Source organism: Penicillium soppii (assembly GCF_028829465.1).
Source record: "Penicillium soppii strain IBT 18220 chromosome Unknown utg000005l, whole genome shotgun sequence".
In the NCBI taxonomy this organism is placed as follows: Eukaryota; Fungi; Ascomycota; class Eurotiomycetes; order Eurotiales; family Aspergillaceae; genus Penicillium; species Penicillium soppii.
Genome location: NW_026643235.1, coordinates 2,671,732 through 2,689,898, shown reverse-complemented (window position 1 = coordinate 2,689,898; position 18,167 = coordinate 2,671,732). Strand labels below are relative to the sequence as shown.

Below are 18,167 nucleotides of genomic sequence, written 5' to 3'. Positions count from 1 at the left end.
TATTTCAAAGTAATTTGGCCTGTCGGGTTTAACTAGTCTGATTAGGGCTAGAATAAAATACCGGTGTTTGGTGGTGTTGCGAATTACTGCAAATACCACATTCGCTCGGACTTTGTGTATGATTACAGTGCAATACCACCCACTAATACTCATTTTGTAAAATATTACGAAAAAAACACTCCCCAAATTCCCGATCACGAATTCCTTTTTCTAGACACCTAAGGCGCTTGCCAGCGCACGCATATGGCCTCACATTAGTCATTGGCAGTGTTCCAGATGAGAGCATTTGGGGAAATCATAAACTTTTGGCTATTTACCGCCCGTCCCATCTGACACTACCAAAATCATGAGTGTTGTGCATTCGAGGTGTGTCATTGAGTCATGAGTAGAAGCAGAATGACTAGAAAATTGGATCGCTCTACCAACATCTTCGTCTCGGTAAGTAGGTACAAGAATTTCGGCCGTTGGCGGCATCGAAACCCATTGCAGTTTAGTCAGTTCTTGGCGAACTGATATTTTCTATTCTTTGTGTCTATTTCGGGGGCCTTGTGCATGGCTCTACTGCATACAGAAACACTTCGTGTATTTATGACCGGCAAAAATCACCTTGGCGATTCATAATCCAACTGTCAGCCCCCTGAATTTCTGTGGCTTGCCGATTCGACACTATTACCTTTTAATTCCCTCTTTGATTTTCAGTGTTGCTGGTTCTCTCATTCTTTGAGAGAGTGTGTGTATAAGCTCACAGTTGTGAAGTAGATCACCATATCAGATCAACATAATCTCGGCAAAGATACCTAGGTAATTAGTTTTAAATATTAGATCAGCATTGGTTCCACCACCTTATTTTCGCCCATACTTTTAGTTCTGTGGTATTGGGCGCAAGACCAAACCAAAAAAAGCAACCCTGTGGCTAAGTGAAGTGGGCTTTTCCACCGCCCTCCAGGCACCCTCATTTCTTGCATTCAACATTCAATCCTCTTTGTTCATGATCATCGTTCACCTTACCTTTTCAAGTATTTTCAGGGTCTCCTGACAGATTGAAGTGCTTTTCTGCCGGGATCTAAGGCTTAGCTTTTGCTTTTCCCAGTGTAACATCCTCGTCTTCCCGATCGCTGTAACCGCCCTAGAGGATCGCCACGCCTCAGCCCCGTTGGTCTGGCCGGCCACCTTGGACCCTATTAACTGGAGTTTAAGATGCCTATCTCCCGATCTAGTACCTGCTGATCTTCACGTCTTTCTTTTACTCCATCGTCCTTGGGTTACCCCCCATACCCCCTTCGTTAGCTACAAATATTCCTGGCGCATGCTAGGTCTCCACGCTTGATTCCACAACAAATATACAAACAAGTCACTAGATTCTTTCCCTGCAAATTATTTCATTTCCTCCGCCCCTCTACAATCCATCGCCATGGGTGCATCAAAGGGAGGCTGGTGGGCCTGGTCCACTAAGAAGAAGGTCCTCATCTTTGGAAGCATCGCGTTGGTCATCATCGCGCTGGGCGTTGGCCTAGGCGCTGGGCTCGGTATCGGTCTCAAGGGCGGAGATGACGACAACGGGGATGACAGCGGTAACAATGGTGGCACCGGTACAAACACAACAACACCAACCAACACAACTGTTAAATGGCAGCCAGCCGTCGGTGTTAAGTGGCAGATCGTTCTGAAGAACCCGATCAACGACACTTCAGTGGAAGCGCCGGTCTACGACATCGATCTTTTCGACAATGACGCGAGCGTCATTTCTGATCTACATGACTTGGGTCGCAAAGTCATTTGCTACTTCTCCGCTGGTACCTACGAGGACTGGCGTAGTGACGCCAACGACTTCGACAAGGCTGACCTGGGCAAGAACCTCGATGACTGGCCCGGCGAGAAGTGGGTGAACGTCACGTCCACCAAAATTCGCAACATCATGGAGACACGTCTCGATCTTGCCGTGAAGAAAGGCTGTGACGGCGTTGACCCTGACAACATCGATGGGTACGACAATGACAACGGCCTGGGTCTCACTGAAGCCATGGCTACCAACTACGTGAATTGGCTCGCATCTCAATCCCACAGCCGTGGACTGTCGGTTGGACTCAAGAATGGCGGCGCTATCATTGACTCTGTGATTGAAAACATGCAGTGGTGTGTCAATGAGCAATGTGCTCAGTACGACGAGTGCGACACCTATGCGGCCTTTGTCGAGGCTGACAAGCCCGTCTTCCACATCGAGTATCCCAAGGGCGATACCACCAACAACAATAACGACGTGACGGCCAAGCAGGAGACGTCTGCCTGCACAGCTAACAGTTCTGGAAACTTCTCGACTGTGATCAAAAACATGAACTTGAACAATTGGGTTGAATACTGCTCGTGATCAACACGGCAAACTTAGACTCGTGCTTGGTGCATTATATCTGTTTCAGGGGTTCATATCGCATGTACAAATAATCAAATTTTATCTTTTCGGCGCTATGATGAAAGCATTGTATGTGCATCTCGTTGGATGTAACCATATTTGGTCAAATGACCTGAAAGCCGATGAAAAGAAGTTAGCAGGAAAGTCGCTTCAAAGTGCTTGGCGTTTGAGTAGACATTAGAAGAACCCTGGAAAGCATTTGCACTCTGCTATCGTCAGCTTCTAGACTTCAAAGAACAATGGAGCCGAGTCTCCGTGTCCTATCCATCAAAGCACCAACTCCTTTCAGTTCTCACGATCGGTTGCCATTGCCTTCGATAGACGGTGACAGTTACCAGAAACACGATACTTCAGGTCGCAAGCCCAAGGATGCGAACGCGCCTTAGCGAGAAAACACATCATGCCATCACATAGACGAAATCCAATGCGGACGTAGAATCGCCATTTATCACCAGAATTGGACCATTAGCCTGTTAATAGTCGCTCAACACCTCGCTAGCCTAGTCTCAATCATCCACCAGCGTTGGCACCATTCAAGCCCAAATGAGGAGCTCATCACAAATGAACCGCCTTGTGACGCCATCCTCGGCGCGGAACTCTCATATTCTAGCACCTTCCCGGAGTCACAGCCTCCGAGGCTTCCAGAACCGCGGCTAGTGCCAGTCCAAATATCCTATTATCGGCTTTACTGGACGGGCGGTTGAGCAGTTGCGGGTGCCAAGGCCGGTGTTTTGCGCCGGGTCAGCCATCCGGCAATAGTTGTATTTTTTTTCCAATTCTACAAGGTATACCTAGAAAAAGTGGGTAATTCGTCTTGGTGTTTGGCGTGCGCTTTGATGCCTCGGTTAAGTAGTTGTAAAATCCCGGAATACAAGCAGGACTTTATCCTTGTTCATCGTCTCTTATATAGTGCCAATGTTAGTACTATAGTATGATTCAGATCAAATCGGCAACAAAACAAAGCAATTAGTTATTATTTGTATCCACTCATTGGCCTTATGAAACGATCGCCAATTCTAGCCAATTCTAGCGCGTTTATTAGTGAAGAAGAGGGGGTCGATGATTTCCTGCATGTCTCTGTGCGAGGACTACGGAGTCGGTACTCCGTAGATCGATTTTTTGTTAGTCTTGGCAGACTCAGCATCTTCGAAATTCTTCGATGCCATTGGCTAGGTTCGAGAGCTCTTACAATTAGTTCCTGTTAGTGGGGAACATGGTTGAAATAAACAAATATACAGTTGGGTTTGGGGAAGTGGATTCATTCCGTTGTATTTTTGCTTATCAATCCGTGGGTTGATCGTTTTTTAAAGTATTTTTCAATTTAAATTACACAAAATTTCTGTTTTTATTTTGTTTGCTCGTAATCAGGGTATCAGGTACCCGAGTACGGACTAAGTTAGGTTTGCGAGGCTATTTTCGATGAGACGTCTTTCGCTCAATCGCTGTAGACATATCATAAATGCTGAAGTTTAAGCACTGAAATTAATCTGTCGCCCTTGCATCATACGAACCCGGGAAGTGAACTTTGTACGAAGGTTGTGGTATGTCACATTGTTACTTCGCTAGAAAGTAGCTTTACTATTCTTGAAAAAAGTCCTAGACTAGAGCCTAAAGCGTTTTTTTTCTCGTAAAGCCCACCCGCTAAAGGTCAGATAAATTCCATCCGCATGAAAAGTATTTGCAAGTTTCATGTTAGATCTCAGTGTACGGAGTCAAGACCGGTGAACTTCGGTAGAGACATACCTAACTCCCCGATGTTTCTCCTCGATCGGCATGGCCAGTAGTAATGCGCCATTGTTGAACTTCTTCACTTCCTTTATTTTTCTTTCCTAACTCTTTCTGGTCCTAATCCCCGTAGATAAAGATCTCTGCTATACCCACCTAACTCGAACTAGCTAAGCTGCATGGTTCGTGTTGCCACAAAAATCTCAAAGCGGGGCGCTAGAATCGGCCGCCCGAGTGGCTCTCCCGAACGGATCTGCCCGGTTCCTGTGAACCTGTCCATGAGTGTGTTTATTGGTGATTTTGGATCGGTTCCTTTCTCCACTTTGCGGGTATTCGAACAGAATTTTTTTTGAAGGAATCTTTGCGCCACAGCTAGTGTGCTTGGGTGGAGAATTACATTCTAACCGAGAGAATAGCGCTCATTTGCAGACAGCTCTGCCTAGCCACTATCTCGAAATGGACGGTCTGCCGCTGATAATTATTGACCGGAATAAGGGTCGGCGTGAACTCTCTCTATCCAGACGCACTGGCTTCGACAAGTGATTTGCCACTTTCCAACACTCTATGAACACCATGCGAACTTACACCCAATCTCCCCCTCAAACCTGGACGCACGCGCAGAGGATAGTTCGCCAAAGGTTTAGATCTAGACGTGTCCACCCATGCATGTTCAAAATTGATCGCGCCACAGCCATATGCCCCATTCCGGACTCCTTCATTATTCTCCAAACGCTGGGCTTGGCGCCTGTGCTTTTAGCGTATTCGTCATGCACCTTGTAAAAGTGATCGACTGCATAAAACCCCCAATCGATAATCTCATCTGTGCGCAAAAAACAACAGGATTTGCAATGCTATTACTTAATGTGTCTAGTTTTCGGTAACTACCAGAGGCAATCGTAGCCAAGAGACAGATCGAAAATCCTTTCAACCATGTGCAGCGCGTAAAGCCGCTGGTGGCGGAAGCCACTATCTCGTGGCATGGACCGGGTACTTCGGAACAAAGTAAGGGCAGCGGTCAATCTCAGGGGTATAGCGTGGCTTATAGCTAAAACAGCGGAGTTGAAAAAACAATGGTACGGCATGTCGGTAATTTTCCCCTAACTGCACCCTGCAGAAGCATGCCAGGGACCATCCTGTCTTTAGTAGTGACAGGTGATCCATTTAAATATACCGCCGGGCTGAGTATCAATATTATCCGCGACAGTAGCATTACGCATTGCGCCAGCGACGGGGATGGAGGACGACTAAATTGTAATCCTAACGATTTTGCCAGATCAACTTCAGTAGATGCGTGTCATGTCTTGGTGTAACAACATCGCATGCTGGCCTGGTTCCTGGAATAGGCCCCATTACCGTTAGAATGGGACAGGTCGAATTTGCAACATGCGCCAGCTGTACTTAGCCCCCCTTGTACTTATATCCATGCATCGTTCCTGTTCCAATGCAGCGTGGTATCGCGTGGTTTTAGGTCTATGTATAGTGATGACATACGCTAATGCTGAAGTCTAATTTCCGGAAGTCTGCTATCGATGCCATGTCATACGGTGCTGTTGCAGTGCATGACCACTTTATTCTATCCGAGGCGCCTGGAGCATACGTTATGTGAGCCTAGGATTTTGTGTCACAGCCTGGGCATTGTGTCAAGATGTTCCAGATGATAATATCCCAATCTTGAAAAAGGATGATGTCCATCGCACATTGAAACAATGGCGGTTGTGCGATAATATACCTTGCCAAGGCATCCGAGCGCCAGGCCTGCATGGCTATTTTGGGAGTACTTCGCTCTTTTAAGGCGGCATTAGTCGTACGCATACAGGGCGCTATCTGCATGTTTCATGGATCGATCGGATCATCGGTAACTCAGAAACATTTCCAAAAATCCCAGCTTGGATCGTGATCCGGGAAAGGAAGGTGTCCTCTTTCCTGAAGCCTACTTATATTGACAATACTAAATTCAAGGCAAGCCAAACCCAAATCACGGTCAGCCAAGCTAAGCTTAGGGCTCGCATCGAGACCCAAATCAAGAAATTTAAGTATGGGTTTTTGAGCGGACCTACCACAAATAACCCACCTGTTCCGATCATAAACATGTGTTTTGTGGACCAGGGGCTTTTTAATTCATGAGCACACGTCCCAATTGATAGGTTCTCCGTGAGTGGATGTGATTCACGTAAAGAGCTTAGTGTAAGTGGGTATTGATGTGTCGAAATTCTTGGCATTGTTGGATCAGGAAAAAATTAAATACTAAAACTAGGAATTGTACGGAATAATTACGTGGTAAGAAAAGAGCATGTGAAATTACCGTAATACGGTATCTAGGTATTCTCCACTTTATCGAGACGACGATCTTTGATTGTTCGTTAATGAATGTGAAAGTGAACGGCAAAAGATGGAAATAATTTTTTCCTTCACAGTTTCCTGCAAATAACCGCCATACCTTTTCTATAGCAATCATCGCAATAAAAATTCAACTCATAAAATCGTTAACCAATATGACCGAAAAAGAAGCTAACTATGCCAAAAATCCACAAGCTCGCCCGATGCAATTAGTCTCGCAGTATGTTATGCCAAAGTAATATGCAATAAGACAAAAAAAGGAAATCTCAAGCGGCCATCAAATCGACGAACTCGGTCCACTTGTCCCCGAAGGAGGCATAGTAGTTCGTGCTAAGATGAGTGATGTACACCTCATCGGCCACCTTACGTACCTCTTTCACGAGGCCGCGAAGCGACTTGCCCTCAATGTCATCAGGCACGGAGTGCACGATGGCACACAGTTGGGTACGATTGCTGTCCGAAATGCCAGTGAATAGCTTGGCGCCCTGACGTTCTTGGAAAGTGTTGTAAGCAGCTTCAAAGACAACCGTCGAATCAGCTGTTGACAGGTACCGGGAATCGGGAACAGCACCGGGATTGTGGACGACCTGATAGCCTCGCGTTAGTTTGATGGAATTCGCCTATGTATCCCTGAAGGGGAAGGGGATGTGATGCAGGTGTAAAATATGGGTTATTGAGATGGAAGGTTATAGAGTGACAGGTAGCGAGTGGTTTCCGAAATTCATGGACAATAAAGAATCACGGTAAACAAAGGGTAAAAACGAAACATTGAAACAGGCGTATAGAATATGGGCGATGGGAGACAGGGGTCGTATTGTATGAATGATGGTAAAGTAAAAATGAAAAAAAAACAGTGTCGAAATAATGGCACTTACAAATTGATCAGGACCAAGACCCTCGAGGTCCTTGACGAAGTCCGTCAGCCCTTCCAAATAACTGAAGGTTTGAGCATCATATTGCTGGGGGGTTTCATCAAAGAAGATTCCGCGAACAGCCAGGTTGGGGTTAGAAGAATTGGTCGGCCAGTCAGCGTAAGTCTGAATATCCTTGCGAACAGCAGAAACATTGCGTTTTGCGTACGAAGTATGAACATAACCCAAAAGACGGACGTTTTCGTAAGCAGTGAGCTTCGGGATTTCACGAGTGTAATTGGCATCTGGAAGGGCGTTAGGCCCTGGCCCGCTTCCTGGATTGATTACGACGGTAAAGTTCACATCAGGGTGGGCAGAAATCCTGTGGCGTTTAGCAGCTGTATTTTCATGGTTTTTGTTTCATTCCTTTTTATTTCAATCCCTGATGGTTTGGCGCGCGAACGGTGCAGCACCACCCCATGTATGTGGCGGGCTACCGGCCGCCTAGTATAGAATAGCATCGGGGAGAGCGAAACTGGGGAAGATGGGGGGGTTTGAGGTGGGCGAAAAGGGTTTAGACATACACGTTTTCAAGCGGAGACCACGCCTCAGGAGCAGGGTACACATAGAGTGGAACGAAAACCTTCGCTTTTGGACCCATGCTGTTATTCTTCTTCCGGAGAGTTGTGACGACCACGGAGGGAACAACGGCAGCAATAATCACAATGAGAACAACAGCTGCCAAGAGAAAACGAGAGCGCTTCGACTTAAGACATCCGCGCTTGCTCACGTGTTTTTCGGGGGTTTCGGACATATTGAATTTACTGAGAAAGAGATTTGAAAATGAACAGAAAGTGGATTCGAGAATGCTAGTAAATATGCCTTAAATTTGGACAGAGGCAAACTAAAAAAAAAAGAAAAATCAAATAACAGATCGGAACGAGTTTCACCAGGCGAACAACAACTTCGAACAACTTCCAAGACTTAGTGTCCCAACACGGCCGAAATAGATCCGGGGCGGGTCTCGACCCTATGCAGAAAGGGTCTTGGATGAGACGTAGAAAAAAATAGAAAGAAGAAAGAAAAAATACAATAATGTCATTTATTTGGATTATTTTGTGGTCGATTAGCTCGAGCTGAGGCCCTGACGTACCGCCAGGTGGATGCACTTAGGGCATTTGGATGCACAGAATGATATCCCAAGGCCCAGCCACGGCTGGCCCACCCCTGCCCGATGGTTCTGTTCCAGTTCTGCTTGTGTTCGCCCCCTTTCATTACGCTCTCTTTGTTCTTTTTTTATTCCCGCTTATGCTCGTACCTTTTGTTTTCTTCCTTTTCCTTTTTTGCCGGTGGGGACTGTGCCGAGGCCTCATTCGTCCAACTATGATGGCATAATAGATGAACTGGAACGGAGAATCCGAGTGAGGCAACGCTGGTACCTCGCTTGTTTTGTATAAAACCTTGGTTATGGGCCCACTGAAGCACTCAAGACATCTCCGTTGTGAGCAGAAAACTTAGAACATTTTCATTCTTTGTCTATAGTGGTGGTATAACAAAGCGAGCGTGCGTTATAGATCCACTTCGTCACCATGGTTATTCCCACTTCAACTCCCTCTTCGAGAGCCGACAGCCCTCAACGGTCCAGTGTCGGCAGCCCGCTCGAAACTCCGAGTGTCCTGGAGACGCCGGCAACAGAGGTCGGAGACCCATTCGACAATATCGGCGAACTGTTGCGCAGGCTCCCTTCCGAAAGCCACATTCTAGTGACTGGCGGCCTCGGCTTCATTGGAAGTCACACCACATTGGAGCTGCTGAAGGCCAACTACAATGTCATTGTGATCGACAACCTCAGCAACTCATTCGAGGTTGTTTTCGACCGCATTAGCCTCCTGGCAAAGAAGCACCACGAGGAAAATGGCACCAAGATGCCGTCTCTGCGTTTGCATGCTCACGATTACCGTGACACCAAAGCTCTTCAGCCGCTCCTCGAGGAGTACCGGTTGCCGTCTCGATGGGGAACTGCAAAGTCCAGAATTGGTGGAGTCATCCACTTTGCGGCTTATAAAGCCGTCGAAGAGAGCATTCGCAAGCCACTAAAGTATTACTCCAACAACGTCAGCGGTCTTGTTGACTTTGCCACAACTCTCGGGGACTTCGGTATCAAGACTTTTATCTTCTCGTCCTCTGCCACCGTATACGGCACTCTTGCAACTTCAGGTTTGCCTTTGAAGGAAGAGCTCTGCGTGCACAAGGAAGAAGTGTACACAGACCACGCCGGCGCGAAGCAAGCCATGCAGCCAGGATGTACCGGAATCACCAATCCGTACGGACGCACAAAATGGATGTGCGAAACCATCTTGGCGGACTTGGCTGCATCAGATGCCGAGTGGACCATTGTTGCTCTTCGCTATTTCAACCCCGTTGGCTGCGATTCGTCCGGCCTTTTGGGTGAGGACCCGCGACAGGCTCCAACGAATCTGCTCCCGGTCGTCGTCAAGGTCATGACAGGTCAATATTCCGAGCTTTCAATGTTCGGAACAGACTGGGAAACCGAGGATGGTACCGCTGTCCGTGACTTCATTCACGTTAGCGATCTGGCTCGTGGCCACATCGCCGCCCTCAGCTCGGCCAACGAGGGCAAGCTGTCTGAGAATTTCCGCACATTCAACTTGGGAACTGGCAAGGGAAACTCCGTTATGGACGTGGTCACCACCATGGAGTCTGTTATCGAGAAGCCCATTCCTCGACGGGCGGCGCCGCGTCGGGAAGGTGACGTGGGAGCCTGCGTTGCGGTTGTTGACCGGTCGACCGAAGAGCTTCAGTGGAAGACACAAAAAAGCCTGAAGGACGCATGCCAGGATATCTGCAACTTTTTGGACGTCAGTGGTTTGTCCTCATGACAAAGTCTTGCTCTTGTCGGTCTCGTCATCTGACGATTGTTGTTTGTCTTTTGTTCGCCTGTTCCTAATATACCTGCTCCCCGGAACGAAGGCGCTTTGGAAGCATGTGTTTCGGTATAATGATTTTGTGTTTCCTGTTTAGCATTAGCATTTCGGTTCGAGTTGCGTCGCTTGTGAGCTTTCCCAGTCAGGTCTTGTATTCAAGCCTGGGTGTACAGTCATCTATATAGTTCTTTTTCCGCTGGATATGAATTGAACAAAAGTTTCTTATTATGAATCCTGTCATTTGTATATCTCAATAGTTGTAGGATCTTGGAAGGTTAAACGATGATCACACAATGCCCTTTGTCAACATTGGATGTTGGCTGGTGCGGAGAAACAGACCCCAGTCTTAACACCTGAGGCATCACACAAATCACATCACGTGATCTCACTATACAACAACTTACTCAGACAAGGTCCATGGGATAAAAGGCTGTCATTGTTTACCGAAAGTCTGGCTATATGGCTCTCTAATGTGCAACATTTCTCGAGGCTAGAATAACTCATTCCTACGGAGTATGAGAGAAGGTTGTGCTACGTTGTACCTTATTGGTGACCACGTGATCTCCGTCTTGGCATCAAATCTGGCCGGCCAGGCATTTTTTTGCGATAGCTTTGTCAACGCGATAATCTCAACATATCATCCACGCAATTGGGCTCTAACATCGTCCAGGGTATTCGATATAGCTTTCCCATCCCGCCCTGTCTCCAAATACCGCCTTTTGTGCTCATAACCCGCCACAATGATCTGCAGAAGTTGCCGCACGACGATGCTCTCCCGGTTCACCCAGCCCATAACGCGAACGGCCTCAGCATCCGCGCGTCAGCTTCCCTTGGCTCGCAGTCAATTCCGGTCATACAGCAGTGACAACAATGCTTCCGTAGCTGCTGCTCCTTCACCCCCTGCTCCCCGCCAACCCACGATCGGCGACATTTCAACCCCGTCTGCTATCTCCTCCGCTACCCCGGGCGTTTCTCAACCTTTGAGTACCCCCGAAGGCGTCCACGTCGATGTCAATCCCGCAGAATCTAAAAAACCCACCGCCGTGCGTGAACCAAGCAGCTGCCCCGCGGGCACCAAATTGAACGGACTCAACTACTTCAAGAACAAGCCGGAAGTCTTCGCCAAGGAGGACTCCGAGTACCCCGAATGGCTGTGGGGTCTCTTGGGTGATTCATCCAAGGATTCTAAAACAAAGACGGGTGGTGTTGACCCGAGCAGTAAGTCTTATCTTTATATTTAATTTCTCATCGGTGGCAATGGAAAGCTAACCCCGTTACAGCCTTGAACAAGAAGCAAAGGAAGCGCTACGAGAAGAAGCTGGCCGCCCGCACTGGCCCCTTGGCTGCTAAGATCCCTGCTCACCACCACTCGCACGATATCACCCCCGCATCCTACAACCGCGACGGAACCCCCGCGGACGCCATGGCCGATGCCACTGGCGGCTTCGAGCAGCGCTCGGAGGTCATCAAGAGTGCGCGCGATGCCAGACGGAAGACCATCAAGGAATCCAACTTCCTGCGTGGTCTCTAAGCTCGTGACATGTATTTTTGAGTGGAACTCGTGGAAGCGATTGTATTTCTTGGGGCTGTTCCGGAACGAGAACCACCTCTACATTGCATTGAATATTGAATAGACCGGGTCCTTTGCGGCACCCGGGATGTATTATTACATTGATTGCTTTTTTTCTATTGTGCTATATATCAAATGATACTTCTTTAAATTTTCAGGTCATCGTGCAGCATCCGAACCGAACACAATTCCGAAAACAAGCACGTTCATATTGCTGATCGACCTGACAGCCTATTGGGGGATTGGCCAATCTCTCTCCTCTCCCTGTCCCTCCAGCCATGGCAGGCAAGCATCATAAAGAGCTTTGAACTCACCTTCCCCCAAAACAATAATTTTGTCAAAGCTGCTTCGATCAACACGGTGGAAGAATGCCAAAATCGACGCAAAAATGATATCCGCATATCCAGCCTTCTCACCCTCAAAAAACGGACCCTTCTTCCCCTCTTTCCCTTTCAGCATCTTGATGAGCGTCTGCGTCTCCTTCTCAATGACCTGCCACAAAGCAAGCAGTTCCCCCTCATCGGTAGGTCTGACCTCAGAAAGCGGCTTCCCGAAGGCTTCAGAGCGCGTTCGGATAAAATACTCACGCCCACGCGCATCCAGTCTACTCGGAACAATGGGGACGATCAGCTGCCGGATGCTCGGCGACATCAGGGCCAGGATCTTTTGCACAGCGATTACGAGCGAGTAGCTGGCGTCGCCGGATGGAAAGAGCGGCGGCGACGGGTACAGCTTGTCAATGTACAGGGCGATCGGCTCGGAGTCCATCAGGACTCCATCTACGTTGCTTGTGATCGAGCCTTTGTGGCTGATTGCCGGTAGGGTATATGGTATTGCTGAATTGCCGGGTGGCACGTCATGGGCCTTGAGCAGAGGCGCAATGTCCGGGTATGAGACCCAGCTTTGAGTATAGGGGATTCCCTTGAAGTTGAGGACCATTCTGGTTCTGAGGGTGTTTGGTGACCCTGACTTTTCGGGACCTGTGGGTGATTAATAGTTGGCTTACAGTTGCACTTATATATAGCTTCGGGTGGTCCCATACCTGGCAGGTCAGACAACAGGTCAAAAAAATGAATCGGGTTTGATTCAGCCATGACTATGTTTAGTTTGGAATAGTAAATAGTTATATTTTGCACTTCGGTTCTCAAGGCAGATGAGTCAAATACAATGGGGTGAAATGTTGACGAGGCTTATGAGTCTTGCTGACGGAGCGGGGCATATCTACTTACTTAAGTATTGATTTATCAGCTGGAATCCTGCCTGGGCCGTCTTTGCAAAAGAATTCAAGTGTTCTGGTTGGCGTATATATTGGTAGATATGAATGATTAAACTGGATGCTCGTATTGGAATGTTCATTTGAAGCCGTACGGGCATAAGGACTAACACTATGTATCTGCGAGTCGATAGTCAAGAATATCGATAAGTACGTGATCAATAATTTATGATCCATTTCAAGGAAACAATGTATAGATTCATATTGAAATAGAAGTTTATCTCAGGTTTATATCAGCAGTTCCGCCAAGTGATGTGCGGAGACACGCTGGCAGTGATAAGTCTGGGCATACGGGTCACTTGACGATTTGTTCCACTGCATGGTAATATCTTTTATCCTTATCCCCCAGCTCACTGCGTTGTATGTTGTGTCGGATATCGAATAGACTGCCTCAACTCCCCTGAAACTATCTAGCGGGGCACAGGTGGACCTCTACCAGTAAGCTCAGCCAACCCCTCCATTTACCGCCAGTCAAGTAAGAAGTTGCATTTCTCACCATAGGCCGATGATACAGTATTGACTGACTCAAGAAGAAAAAATGGAGAAAGTCGAAGCTCTCGTGGACCGCGCCAAACACCTGGCCCTCCACGAATCACCCAAGGGCACATTACACACTGTGGACACATTCCACTCAATTCTCGACAACCATATCCAGAAGATCTACAAGTCTCTTGGTGCATCTGCTCCGACAACAGATTATTTCCTGAAAGAGATCCAGCATGATCCTGCTACCGCGGTTGTGACCGGCGAGAAACCCGTCGACGTCCTGGCGTCTGTGGATGCCTTCCGTACGTACATGAAAGATGCAAACTCCTGTGCCATGGCACCTGAACCAGGCCTAGATATCTCAGCCCCGCTTTCGGACTACTTCATTTCGTCAAGTCACAATACCTATTTGACAGGAAATCAGCTGTATAGCGATGCTGCTGCGAGTGCCTATACCTCGGTGAGTAAATTACCTGAAGGCTGCGCCATCTATTCTCGATAGTATTATAGCCCGCCACTCATCATATCAGAACATACTGATACATGGGCAGGTCCTTCTCCGGGGCTGCAGGTCTGTTGAGATAGATGTATGGGATGGGGAGCTAGAAACCCCCGACTCCAGCGACGGTGAATTAAGCAGCGACAGCAGCAGCGATTCAGAGGCTGAACATGGCAAGTCCATGGGAAGCAAGCTTAAGGAAAAAGTCGGTTCAAGGAGATCTGGTCAGGAAAAGCCTGCCAAAGGACCAAAAGAATCGGTCGCATCCAAATTGGAGGCCAAATTAGAATCGGTCCTACGTCGCAAATCGGCGAAGTCGCCAAAGCAAGATAGCCAGGAGGAGACCGCTACCAGCCATATGCCTATTCGAGCTGAACCTCGTGTGCTGCATGGTCACACACTCACCAAGGGAGCTACGTTCCGCGAAATCTGCTTTGCGATCCGCGACAGTGCCTTTGTTGCTAGTGATCTTCCAGTGGTAATCAGTTTAGAGGTTCATGCCTGTCTTGAGCAACAGCAGATGATGGTCGATATCATGCAGGAGGCATGGAAGGGAATGCTCATCGAAACCCAACAGGCTGAGGGAAAACTTCCCTCGCTCGCTGACTTGAAAGGAAAAATCCTTATCAAGACCAAGGGCCTTCCTCTCAGTGGTGGCGATGAGAAGATTGAATCGACAGAGGCCTTGACACCGCAGAACTCCGAGGATAAACCCCCGGGACAGCAGCCGCCGAAGCCGTCAAAGGTCCTCGGGGCTTTGGCTGACTTGGCTGTGTATACTCGAGCATATCATTTCAGCCATTTTGATCAACCAGGTAAGTATGGATTGTCATTATAACTGAGTATAGAACCATACTCATTTTTGAACAGAGGCAAAGGTACCTGTCCATGTATTCTCGCTCTCCGAAAAGTCAGCGCGAGAAGCCCACGTGAACCATCGTGACGCCTTGTTCGAGCACAACCGCTCTTCTCTAATGCGCATCTACCCCTTCGCATTCCGAGTGACTTCCTCGAACCTCGACCCAACCTTCTACTGGCGCCGGGGCGCCCAGCTAGTCGCCCTGAACTGGCAAAACCTAGATAAAGGCATGATGCTCAACCACGGGATGTTTGTTGGATCGCACGGCTGGCGACTGAAACCCTCCGGTTATCGCAGCAGCGAGGCCCCGACAGATATCATCCAGCGCCGGAGTCTGACTCTCTCGCTCGAAATATACGCCGCGCAGGATCTGTCTCTGCCACAAGGCGATCACAGCGAAAAGGGATTTCACCCCTACGTGAACTGCCAGCTGCACGTTGAAGAGCCGGAGGGCGAGGTTTCGCCGGATCAGGATGACGCAAGCTCTGATACAGAGAAGAGTAGCTACAAGCGGTGCACGAAGAGTTCTGCGGGACGAAACCCGGACTTTGAGGGTCAGAAATTGGAATTCCCGACCGTGACTGGGATCGTGGAGGAGCTTAGTTTCCTAAGGTCAGTGCTTACTTGGTTATCCTTCTCCCTTACTCCGTGCTTTGATCCCCAGTGCTGCATTTTGTTTGCATTTCTATATCCAACCTCGTTTGCGCTAATGCAAGCATCACCCTGCATTGTGATACCCGCCAGAGAATATGCAGACACCCAGAAGCGTTAAGCTAATGACCGGGCGCGATATTTGCTTCTTTCGGGATTCCCCCTTCTTGGTCTGGTGTGGCCATTATGGCTAGGGCGGCTTGTAGCCTTTTCCTCAATTCTCCCCGCCTTTCCGCACGCTAGTGTTTAGTTTCCTGTTTCTTCTTGATTATGCTATGCACATTTGAGGTTTCTGCAAGCCACTAACCGTGTTTGCGTCTCTAGGTTCAAGATCAAGGATGACGAGATCGGTCGGGATCCGTTGGCTGCATGGGCTTGCATCCGACTTGACCGGCTGCGCGAGGGATATCGGCTGGTCCACCTTCATGACTGCTCCGGTGAAAAGACGGGGGGTGTTTTGCTGGTTAACGTTGTGAAGCAAATCAGTTAGGGGGTTCCATGCTATTACGAAACTGAATCGTAGATGTGTTAGTTGTCAGTAGCGGTGCGGTGTGATGTATCATGGATGTGACATGTTACTATATTTTGACAGATAGCCGAGAGCCGAGTGCGTTCTAGAGTGTAGAGTGCGTTTACCAACAATCTGGTTACTTGGGCATTCAGGCAGCATGTCGTACACCAGATTGCCCCTGTGGGTGATGAAGGGTTTCAAGGTTACAGCAAAGCCTCTGATTAATCTAACAGTTCCGAGACTAATTCTACTGTATCACACTTCACTACCACAAGTGACCTGCTATAGTTCATCGATCACGATTGTGACATGCAATCGCGCCAGTCATCGTGCGGATCTGAACCTAGGGGGTCGTTACACAGGGACATTGGAATTTCGGCATTGGAACTACTTTGTTGTCAACAGTACCTTTTCTTATCAGTCAACGATCGAGTAGAACCCGATAACATGTGCCTGATTTCCTTCCGAGGTTGTCTGAGTATGAAAATTAGCACCGAGATATGAGCGGAGCATGTCTCATTCAAACTGTCAAACGTGTATTTTGCTTATTTTGCTTATTTCGCGTGTGTCACGAATCCTCTCTAGAATCATTGCTCTGGGAAGTACGGAGTACGAGCTGCAATGACATGCACATCACTCATGCCACGTCGTTGTATGATCTCGGTGGTACATTATATGTGCTCAAGCAGAAGGGCCTACATATCGTGATCTCGCTACGAAGTAACCCTAGCTCTCCACTCATAAATTAAGTGGCGGTGACGGGAATGACGGGAACGGGATATCACACAAGAGGATTGTGTCAAACTGCGGTGAAATAAGGCGAGGTCAGAACGTGGATAGCCCACTTTTCTTTTTATGTTCGAGATTTCCAAAACAACAGTCATGCATGCTGCGAGCCATAATTCTAAGACCTGACACTTGTTTATTGCATATGAACTGGGCAAGTACAGCGATCAGCGTGCCAAGCAACATGCATCATATTGATCAACGTTACCAGTGGGGAACAAGAAAATGAAAGTGTTCACTTGATCGGTTAATCCTCCGGGTCTTTTTTAGGCTGTTCACAGGGCTTTAGATTATCGACTGGTTTTTGGGCCACTAATGTGAGACGTCTATTATTTGATCTGGATCGTCACGGCCTCGAAACCCGTCAGCTTAAATCCACCACAACTCTCTCAAATAGCGTAGAGGAGAATACAAATGAACTTCTTGTCTTTTTACAAGGAGTATTTGTCATTTGGCAGAGGTTTGCTTCGGAGGGGTTCATGGATGCATCCATGGATTGCATTAACAATCATGGAATTTTGCATGCATGAGCAGACTAATCCCTTAGGAAAGTGACAGCAACAAACAGGTAGCATGATCTGGCCAATGATCGGGTCAGATCGACTTTTTGTCAAAAAAGCAAAGAAGGTCCATGTCCAGAACAACTGACGAATCACACCTATCAGCATCACCGAGATCGACCGAGTGGATCCATCTTCAGCCTATCCTGGGTCTGGGGTTGATACATCAACTGCTAAATTCCTTCCCTAATTTCATCATTTTCCCCTTTTCCCCTTTTTTTGCAAGGGGAACACGCGACTCGGTGACTCAATATGTTTGACCGAGGCATATCAATCACACTTTCTCTATTGAACTAAGCTGTTGATCCTTCAATCAAGCAAACATCACGAACTCCTAAGGACCGGAGTGTTCGGGAGGTACCGAAGATATCCCTATGATTGGTCTCAGTGGACCCGTGGCGTAAAACAATGGATGACTTCTTCCTCTTTGGGCTCTGATCCCTGCACGAAACCGAGCCCTTACAAGCCAGCGATCCATCTATTATTTCTCGTTGGGTCGATCAAATATGGAACAAAGGTGTGTATGATCCCAGTGTTTCTCTTTGAACGGGAACTACCGAGACTCTATTCAAAATGGGTTTTAGTTATTTGTGCATTTTCTTTTCGATTTTTTCTTTTCTTCTTTCGCATCTTGTCCTTTTGCCTCTCTGATTAGTCCATACGATCCAATCTGCGATCGCGGGGCCGTGTGAAATAGATCTATTTCT

At 47.9% G+C, this 18,167-nt stretch overlaps 6 protein-coding genes across 6 annotated transcripts; 4 read left to right on the top strand and 2 right to left on the bottom strand.

Annotated features, from left to right (window-relative positions):
- Positions 1-1,411: 1,411 nt before the first annotated feature.
- N7529_006454 (endo alpha-1,4 polygalactosaminidase) lies at positions 1,412-2,365 on the top strand (the record flags this gene model as incomplete). The annotated part of the gene is made up of 1 exon (XM_057241981.1): positions 1,412-2,365. The coding sequence occupies one exon, from the start codon at positions 1,412-1,414 to the stop codon at positions 2,363-2,365; it is 954 nt and encodes a 317-aa protein (XP_057097340.1).
- Positions 2,366-6,735: 4,370 nt separating this feature from the next.
- N7529_006453 (spherulation-specific family 4 protein) lies at positions 6,736-8,134 on the bottom strand (the record flags this gene model as incomplete). Its single annotated transcript, XM_057241980.1, has 3 exons — positions 6,736-7,056; positions 7,345-7,702; positions 7,905-8,134. 3 exons carry the CDS (start codon positions 8,132-8,134, stop codon positions 6,736-6,738), a joined length of 909 nt encoding a protein of 302 aa, XP_057097339.1.
- Positions 8,135-8,909: 775 nt separating this feature from the next.
- N7529_006452 (NAD-dependent epimerase/dehydratase family protein) lies at positions 8,910-10,220 on the top strand (the record flags this gene model as incomplete). Its single annotated transcript, XM_057241979.1, has 1 exon — positions 8,910-10,220. One exon carries the CDS (start codon positions 8,910-8,912, stop codon positions 10,218-10,220), a length of 1,311 nt encoding a protein of 436 aa, XP_057097338.1.
- A 785-nt stretch (positions 10,221-11,005) lies between these two features.
- N7529_006451 (mitochondrial 54S ribosomal protein mL54) lies at positions 11,006-11,796 on the top strand (the record flags this gene model as incomplete). Its single annotated transcript, XM_057241978.1, has 2 exons — positions 11,006-11,483; positions 11,546-11,796. The coding sequence occupies 2 exons, from the start codon at positions 11,006-11,008 to the stop codon at positions 11,794-11,796; spliced, it is 729 nt and encodes a 242-aa protein (XP_057097337.1).
- A 270-nt stretch (positions 11,797-12,066) lies between these two features.
- On the bottom strand, positions 12,067-12,929 carry N7529_006450 (glutathione S-transferase family protein; the record flags this gene model as incomplete). The annotated part of the gene is made up of 2 exons (XM_057241977.1): positions 12,067-12,815; positions 12,842-12,929. The coding sequence occupies 2 exons, from the start codon at positions 12,927-12,929 to the stop codon at positions 12,067-12,069; spliced, it is 837 nt and encodes a 278-aa protein (XP_057097336.1).
- Positions 12,930-13,646: 717 nt separating this feature from the next.
- Positions 13,647-16,093, top strand: N7529_006449 (putative phosphoinositide-specific phospholipase C; the record flags this gene model as incomplete). Its single annotated transcript, XM_057241976.1, has 4 exons — positions 13,647-14,054; positions 14,146-14,908; positions 14,964-15,564; positions 15,928-16,093. 4 exons carry the CDS (start codon positions 13,647-13,649, stop codon positions 16,091-16,093), a joined length of 1,938 nt encoding a protein of 645 aa, XP_057097335.1.
- Between the last annotated feature and the right edge of the window lie 2,074 nt (positions 16,094-18,167).